Below are 8,264 nucleotides of genomic sequence, written 5' to 3' on the forward strand. Positions count from 1 at the left end.
GAAGTTGGAGGCTGCTGTGAGCTGTGAGGCCAGGGCACTCTACCCAGGGCAATAGCTTGAGACTCTATTTCAAAAAAACAAAACAACCAAACAAACAAAAAACCCCCAAAATAATAATAATAAAATAAAAATAAAGTCTAAATCCAAATAACACTAATAAACTAACATGTTAGAATCCAAATAAACCTACAAGTTTTTATTCAACAAAACATTAAATTTTATAAAAATCCTAAAGTGTGTGGTTGGGAGTTAACTATAATTTGTTTCCTTCTTTTTTGAGAATTAAAAAACAGTAACAAGGCTGGGTGTGGTGGCTCATGTCTATAATCCTAGCAGTCTGGAAGGCCAAGGTGGGCAGATTGCTTGAGCTCAGCAATTCGAGACCAACCTGAACAAGAGTTAAGATTGTCTCTTGGGGTGCCCAGAGCTCAGTGGTTAGGGTGCCAGCCACAAGCTCTGGGGCTGGTAGGTTAGAACCCAGCCCAGGCCTGCTAAACAAAAACAACAACAAAAATAGCTGGGTGTTGTGGCGGATGCCTGTAGTCCCAGCTACTAGGGAGGCTGAGGCAAGAGCATCATTTAGCCCAAGAGTTTGAGGTTGCTCTGAGCTATGATGCGTGGCACTCTACCAAAGGTGACAAAGTAAGACTCTGTCTCAATAAAAAAATAAATAAAAAAGACTGTGTCTCTACTAAAAACAGAAAAACTAGCTGGGCATTGTGGTGGGCGCCTAACGTCCCAGCTACTCAGGAGGCTGAGCCAAGATCACTTTATCCCAAGAGTCTGAGGTTGCTATATGACCTATGACACGATAGCACTTTACTCAGGGCAAAAATACAAAAACAAATCAAGTAACAAAAACCTTAATATTCCTCAACACAATTAAGTGTAGCCAACAATTCAAATGACTGAGTTGCTTAATAAACCCTCTGCTCAATCCCAAGCCGCCCTGAGGGAAATGAAAGGTTAGTGCATGCACATGAACAAGTTGTTGACAGTGTATCCTCCAGCCCTATCTCACTCAATAACTCAAATTACAAATACCCTATCTCACTCAATAACTCAAATTACAAATAAAAAAAGGAATCTAAGAATGACACCCCATGCCGCCTTCACGAATCCTGGTGGCAGCAGGTCCGGCTTTGAAATGCAGAAAAACTCTGGTGAGTTCATGACCTCTATGTGCCACAGAAATGTTCCACTAGCAATTGCATCATCGGTGCTAAGGACCATGCATCCATCCAGATGACAGTGGCTGAGGTTGACAAGGTTACTGGTAGATTTAATGGCCAGTTTAAAACCTATGTATCTGTGGGGCTGTTCAGATGATTCCATTCTCTGATTATCCAAGGCTTATGGCATCGTTTCAAAGAATTTCTGATGGAGAGAATCAGGGATGTGGAATGTTATGACATAAGTAAATTGCGAAACCCAAGACAGAAAAAGTGACAACTCATATAGTTACCTCATTACATTCATCCACAAGGATAAAGAAGAGATCAAATCGGGACATGATGGGAGCTGACAAGTTTATATTCTGTTTCAATGATTTTGATCTGTCATAGTGTCCACCGATTGGATTTGCAGCTGCCAAAATGGATGTTCTGGCATTGAGAGTAGCCTGACCACAAATGAAAAAATTGTGACAGATTTAAAAAAAACATCAGGACTGGCAAATAAACATATGACAAAATGTTTAATCTTACCCATAATAACTAAATGCTGACCAAAGTAATGAATGTCCTTTTTTCACATAAACAGCAACTTTCCTTTAGGCATCAATTTATTAGAAATTTATCTTGCAGTTAGATATAGGGCATTACAATACTGTTATTAATCAAAAGACTGAAAATGACACAAATGTCACTCTATAGGAGTCTAAAGAACCAACCATAGGTACAGTGGCTCACAACTAAAATCCTAGCACTTTGGGAGACTGGGGTGGATGACTTCTTGACCTCAGGACTTCCACATTAGCTTGAGGAAAAGCGAGACCCCACCTTTACTAAAACAGTAGAAAAGTAAGTAGCTGACATTGTGGTAGGCACCTGTAGCCTTAGCTACCCAGGAGGCTAAGGCAGGAGGATTGCTTGAGCCAAGGAGTTTGTGGTTGCTGTGAGCTAGGACTGATGCCATGGCACTTTAGCCTGGGCAAAAAGAGTGACACTATGCTTTTAAAAAAAAAAAAAAAAAAAAAAACCCATGAAGTAAATAAGATTCCCTAATGGGTGCTGGTATGCAAAGATTGCCAAAATAAAATTATGACACTAATTGAGCAAGGAATAAAACTATACGTATTATGCTTATTTATATGTAGAATATTCCTAAAAGGGGCACAAACTCAATAAATACCTTTGTTTATCTACTGGTGTTAGGAGTTGCTGGGGAAGATTCCTTTTCAATTTATACTTTGTGTATGGCTTAAATTTTTTTTTATTAGTTGAATCTATTACCTTTATTTTATTTTATTTTAATTTTTATTTTTTGGAGACAGAGCCTCAAGCTGTCGCCCTGGGTAGAGTGCCATGGACTCACAACTCACCAGCAACCTCCAACTCCTGGGCTCAAGAGAGTCTCCTGCCTCTGCCTCCCAAGTAGTTGGGACCATAGATGCCCCCCACAGCGCCTGGCTATTTTTTGGTTGCAGCCTTGGTGGGCCCAGGCTGGATTCGAACCTGCCACCTTAGGTGTATGTGGCTGGCGCGTTAGCCGCTTGAGCCACAGGTACGGAGCCTATTACCTTTATTTTAAAAAGTTTATTCTCCCTAACACTGACTATAATATTGTACTTTTATTTAAATAATTTGTTGACTGGCTAGGAGTGGTGGCTCACACCTGCAATCCTAGCACTCTGGGAGACCAAGGCAGGTTGATTGCTTGAGCTCATGAATTCGAGACCAGTCTGAGCAAGGAGTGAGACCCCGTCTCTACTAAAAAATGAAAAACTGAGGCAAGAGGATCTCTTGAGCCCAAGAGTTTAAGGTTATTGTGAGCTATGATGCCAGGACACTCTACCAAAGGCAACCAAGTGAGACTGTCTCAAAAAAAAAAAACAAAAAATAATCTGTTGACCAGCAGATTATTTTTATCTTTATTATTTTTGTCATAATTATGCTTTATCGAAAGAAATAAGCTCGGTTCATGGAAATTTTGAGATGTGAAATGCTAAAAATGTCATCAATACTTTCTCTACTTTCTGTCATACCAACATATTTACATAGTACCCTAAAAACCACCTATAGTTTGAATTAATAATTCTCAAAGCTGCATTTTCCATTTTTATGAACAGCATTACACATTGACGTAATGAATTTCATGCAGGTAAACTTCTCTAGTACTACCTTTGTCTTCAAGGCTAAGGCACAATGCAGTGGAATAGAAGTGGACACACATAAAACAATAGCTGGGCATTGGGGCCAGTGCCTATAGTCACAGATTCTTGGGAGGCTCAAGGAAGAGAATCACTTAAGCCGAAGAGTTTTGAGGTTGCTATGAACTGTGATGCGATGGTGCTCTACTGAGGGCGACATAGTAATACTCTATCTCAGGAAAAAAAAAAAAAAGGAAGTGAACACACAAACCTTCACTCCTGCTTTCGTGATGGATATAGTCTGTTGTTCCATGGCTTCATGAATAGCAACTTGATCCCGAATGTCCATCTTATCAAATTCATCAATACAACACACACCCTGCAGCCAAACAAATCTAATCTAAGAAGCTGCCTTTCAGATGTAAAATCATAAGTAAACTCAGAGTTTGCTATTACAGAGACCTTTCTATTCTCCACACAAGACAGACAGGTAAGTAAGCATTCTAAATTCCCTATTATAAGCAAGAAAATTCATTAGATTCCAGAGCAAGAAGGAACCACACAATTGACTTAAAATTAAAAGCTCAACTAAAAATATACAGATACTTACGACACTTTCATGTAACACTGTGCTAAAACCTCTTGTGGACTCCAATGTCAAGACATTCTGGTTGGCCAGGTGTGGTGGCTCACACCTATAATCCTAGCACTATGGGAGTCTGAGGCAGGTAGACTGCCTGAGCTCAGGAGTTTGAGACCAGCCTGAGAAGAGTAAATCCCTGCCTCTACTAAAAAGAAAAACTGGCTTGGCGCTTGTGGCTCAAACAGCTAAGGCGCCAGCCATGTACACCTGAGTTGGCGGGTTTGAATCCAGCCTGGGCCCGCCAAACAATGATGGCTGAAATAAAAAAATAGTTGGGCTTTGTGGCGGGCGCCTCTAATCCCAGGGTGACAGCTTGAGGCTGTCTCAAAAAAAAAAACAAAAAAAAACACATTCTGGGCGGTGCCTGTGGCTCAGTGAGTAGGGCACTGGCCCCATATATTGAGGGTGGTGGGTTCAAGCCCAGCCCCGGCCAAACTGCAACAAAAAATAGCTGGGTGTTGTGGTGGGCACCTATAGTTTCAACTACTTGGGAGGCTGGGGCAAGAGAATCACCTAAGAGAGTTGGAGGTTGCTGTGGGCTGTGTGACGCCACGGCACTCTATTGAGGGCAATAAAGTGAGACTCTGTCTCTACCAAAAAAAAAGACATTCTGGGTCACCTTAGGATTGATTTTACATCTCCAACTTACACATATCCCCAGCTCTAATCCATCCATGTCAAATATAGATAAGATGCAGTTCTGTGTATGCCTACACCAGGGGTCCTCAAACTTTTAACCAGGGAGCCAGTTCACTGTCCCTCAGACCATTGGAGGGCTGAACTGCGGGCCCTGGGACGAGTCAGATGCTAAGCAGGACAGGCAGCAGTGGCAAAAACATTGGGCAGGCTGGCTATGTCCTAGGCGGGCTGTATGAGGCCCGCAGGCCATAGTTAGAGGACGCGTGGCCTACACCTACTCAGAGAGGTGTCATGTCCTAGAAAACAAAAAATGTCAATAACTATTGACTGCAAACTACACTTGCTCAAGGTAGGTAACATTCTGGAAAAGCTCAGAAAATGCTGACCAATGATAATCTCAGTTAAATTCTAGATTAACAAAACTATGAATTATTTACTTAAGAAAGCTTCTTAAAGAAGGACATTATTTCTAATAGAAACTTATAGGCCTTCACTGATAGAATAATGGGTACTCTGACTTCTTTATATCTAAGACTGTAAAATGTTCTTACATTATCAGCCAACATCAAAGCTCCAGCTTCAATGACAAACTCATGAGATTCTTCATCTCTCACAACAGCTGCTGTTAAGCCAGCAGCACTGGATGCTTTGCCACTGGTGTATACAGCTCTGGGGCTGAACTCTTCCACGTGCCTGTTCAAAATTATCACATAAAGACTCATTAACATGGGACTACACAGTGCCCTTCCCAGGAATATCAGCTAACAGGGGTATATCAATGAGAAATTTAAATTTCTGAGCATCTCAGAGTGTCATTAAGCTTAAGCAATTCATAAAGACATGAACCACAGACTGAATACAAAGCCTTTTCCTCTTATTTTAATTTTTTTCATAGTTCCAGGTCAACTTTATTATCTAATATAAGTCTAATTTCTAGAACATTAAAGTCAACTGTTCCAAAGTTTAACTAAAAACAAAATTTACAAATATTTAATATCTTCTGAAAAACATTTCCAAATTAAGAATGGAAAAAAATATGTACATAATATATGACTAAATACTAGCTGGCTTCAAATTCTATCAGGTCCACACAGAAATACAACTAGTCTTTTCAGGTTCTTCAAAATCTTCGGCTAAATCTACAAAATTGTTTTTGTAGATTTAGGAAAAAGAATGGAAAGCCCCACTGCTTTCTGAACTCCATACATGCTTACAATGTTACCTAGAGTTAACTGCTATGCAAGTATTTATCATATTGGGAGGTAGTCTGGTACTCAAATGCTCATTCTGGGCTTCCTGGAGCTCCCTGAGAGATTTTGTGGTCTCAAGTTTCTTCCGGAATACTTCAGCTTTTTCAGAGTCAAAGACTTCCTCTGGAGGAAATTTTTTACTGCTTTAAGTGCTGTAAGTCTGTCCTGAATACTGGAGTCCAAATGCCCTACTGACTCTATTTCTGTAATACCCATTTCCTTTGCTGAGTTAGTGTCCTGGTATGACCTTCATCTTCAGGAAATGACATCTCCAACTCTTGAAGGATACTAGAATGCCCTCTTTTTGTTAAAATATCCAGTAAAGTATTTGCCATAATACTGATAATCTTGGCACATGGCCAAAAACTCATGGATACTTAAATCACTTGGAAGATCAGAGTTTTCCCAATAGGTAGAATAAATTAAATCAGAATCATCCTTGCTGATATTTGCAAATGTGGAGTCATAGTGTGATGCATAAGGACCTGAAGGGTCCACAATTCAAGTGTAACACCAGACTTACTTTATTCCTTTTATCCTCTTTGAAGCCTTGCAAAGTATTCACTCCAGACTCAAGTTTTCCAATTGTCACTCCTAGTCTTACAGGGCAGTATCTTGGTTCTCCTACAATGGAGAACCTTATCTGCTTATCTTCTTTTAAGTTCACACTGACTGTTAAGAGTCCTTAATGATGCAGCCAATCTGTTCCTGTTCTCTCTCTACATTACTACTTTTAAACTTATCTTCAAGCATATATTTGTCTTTTTATTTGACATATTTGGACTTTTTAAAAAATTTCACCAGCACACCTTCCCCATCCTCATTGGGACTTTTTAAAGCTTGCCCTTCAGCATCTCCAGAGACTTCCCTGTCTAGGCCAGCACTGCCATCTTCCCTACTCTTCAGAGTGTCTGATCTATCTTTCTGCTTTTCAGTTTTCTGCAAGTCTGTCATGATGTCTAAGTGCACAGCTTCGTTGTGGCTTTATAATAAAATGGTCTCTGGTTTGTTGTAAAAGTTGTATTAGTAATTTGATTCCCCTCTTTTAAGTGGATTTAAATCCATTTCTAGGAAGGTGCAATGGCTCTTGCTTGTAATCCCAGCCCTTGGGAGGCCAACTAGCTTGGACAAAATAACAAGACCATGTCTCTCTAAAAAATTTAGAAAATTATGGCACGCACCCATAGCCCTAGCTACTCAGCAGGCTTAGGTGGGAGAATCACTTGAGCCTAGGAGGTGGAAGTTAGAGTGAGTTATGATCATGCCACTACACTCCAGCCTAGGTGACAGAGCAAGAGTAAAACCCTATCTCTAATAAATAAATAAATAAATAAATAGATCTACACCTATAAAATGGCAGATGAAGTTAATATGTGCCAAAAAATTGAAAATGAGTTTAATGATAAGCAGTTTAGCAACAATGATCCAAACAAACAAGCAAGACAAAACTAGATATAGAATTTCAGCAACAATGATCCAAACAAACAAGCAAGACAAAACTAGATATAGAATTTCAGAAATGCAAGATCAGTTTATCACCTGAAAAGCAATCAATATGCCATACCAATAATGAGTAAGAATCACATGACCATGTAAATAGATGTAGAAAAAGCATTTGACAAACCAACAGCTTTTTATGATAAAAATTCAACAAACTAGGAATAGAAGAGAATTTCATAAGCCTGATAAAGGGTTTTTCTTTAACCTAATAAAGGTCATGAAAACCCATAGCTAACATCAGATGAAAAGCTAAATGCTTTGCCCCCTATGATCAGGACCAAGACATAGATGTCTGCTCTTGTCACATCTATTTTTACATTATACTGATGGCTCTAGTCAATGTCAATTAGGCAAAACAGGCAGCCAGATTGGAAAGAAAGAAGTATTCCAATTACTATTATATGCAGATACATGTACAATCTTGAACTTACATAGTAAATCCTATAGAATTCACTAAGACATTAGTACAATAAGTACAATACTATTATGAGAGACAACACTGAACTATAGCACATGGAAGGCAGGAGCAGAGGGAGTAAGAAGAAAAAAAAGTCCCCTTTAACATAAGACTACTAGCTTCAAATCTAAAACTCAGTTCATGATATGCTTGCTCCAAACCAACTAAAAATGTTCTATGTTCTAGAACAGTATGGTAACAAATTTCCAGAACAAAGAAAGGTAGCCTGAGGTAATATAAGGAGCCTGTTTTGCAGGGAACTATATGTTGAGTTTTAATACTCATAGCTCAGTGTCACCTGTTACCTACAAGTTGGGCAAGTTACTGATGCTCAGAAGTTTCGTGACTCCCTTAAAAAAAAAAAGGGATCAATAACACACGCTTGGGGCTCGGCGCCTGTGGCTCAAGTGGCTAAGGCGCCAGCCACATACACCTAAGGTGGCGGGTTCGAATCCCCAGCCCGGG

General features: G+C 39.7%; 1 protein-coding gene and 2 pseudogenes across 1 annotated transcript in view; 1 reads left to right on the top strand and 2 right to left on the bottom strand.

The window, feature by feature from the left end:
• The window catches only part of MCM6 (minichromosome maintenance complex component 6), a 50,455-nt gene that overhangs the window by 16,975 nt on the left and 25,216 nt on the right, over window positions 1-8,264 (bottom strand). Inside the window, exons 8-11 of the mRNA XM_023515854.1 lie at window positions 5,815-5,965; window positions 5,144-5,285; window positions 3,582-3,689; window positions 1,466-1,621 (exon numbers count right to left, since the gene is read on the bottom strand). Coding sequence (XP_023371622.1) covers window positions 1,466-1,621; window positions 3,582-3,689; window positions 5,144-5,285; window positions 5,815-5,965 — 557 coding nt within the window. The remainder of the gene's footprint in view (window positions 1-1,465; window positions 1,622-3,581; window positions 3,690-5,143; window positions 5,286-5,814; window positions 5,966-8,264) is intronic.
• On the top strand, window positions 1,148-1,381 carry LOC111726788 (annotated as a pseudogene).
• LOC111726787 lies at window positions 5,663-6,799 on the bottom strand (annotated as a pseudogene).

Source organism: Otolemur garnettii, unplaced genomic scaffold (genome assembly GCF_000181295.1).
Source record: "Otolemur garnettii isolate 467f Iridium unplaced genomic scaffold, OtoGar3 scaffold00080, whole genome shotgun sequence".
NCBI lineage: Eukaryota > Metazoa > Chordata > Mammalia > Primates > Galagidae > Otolemur > Otolemur garnettii.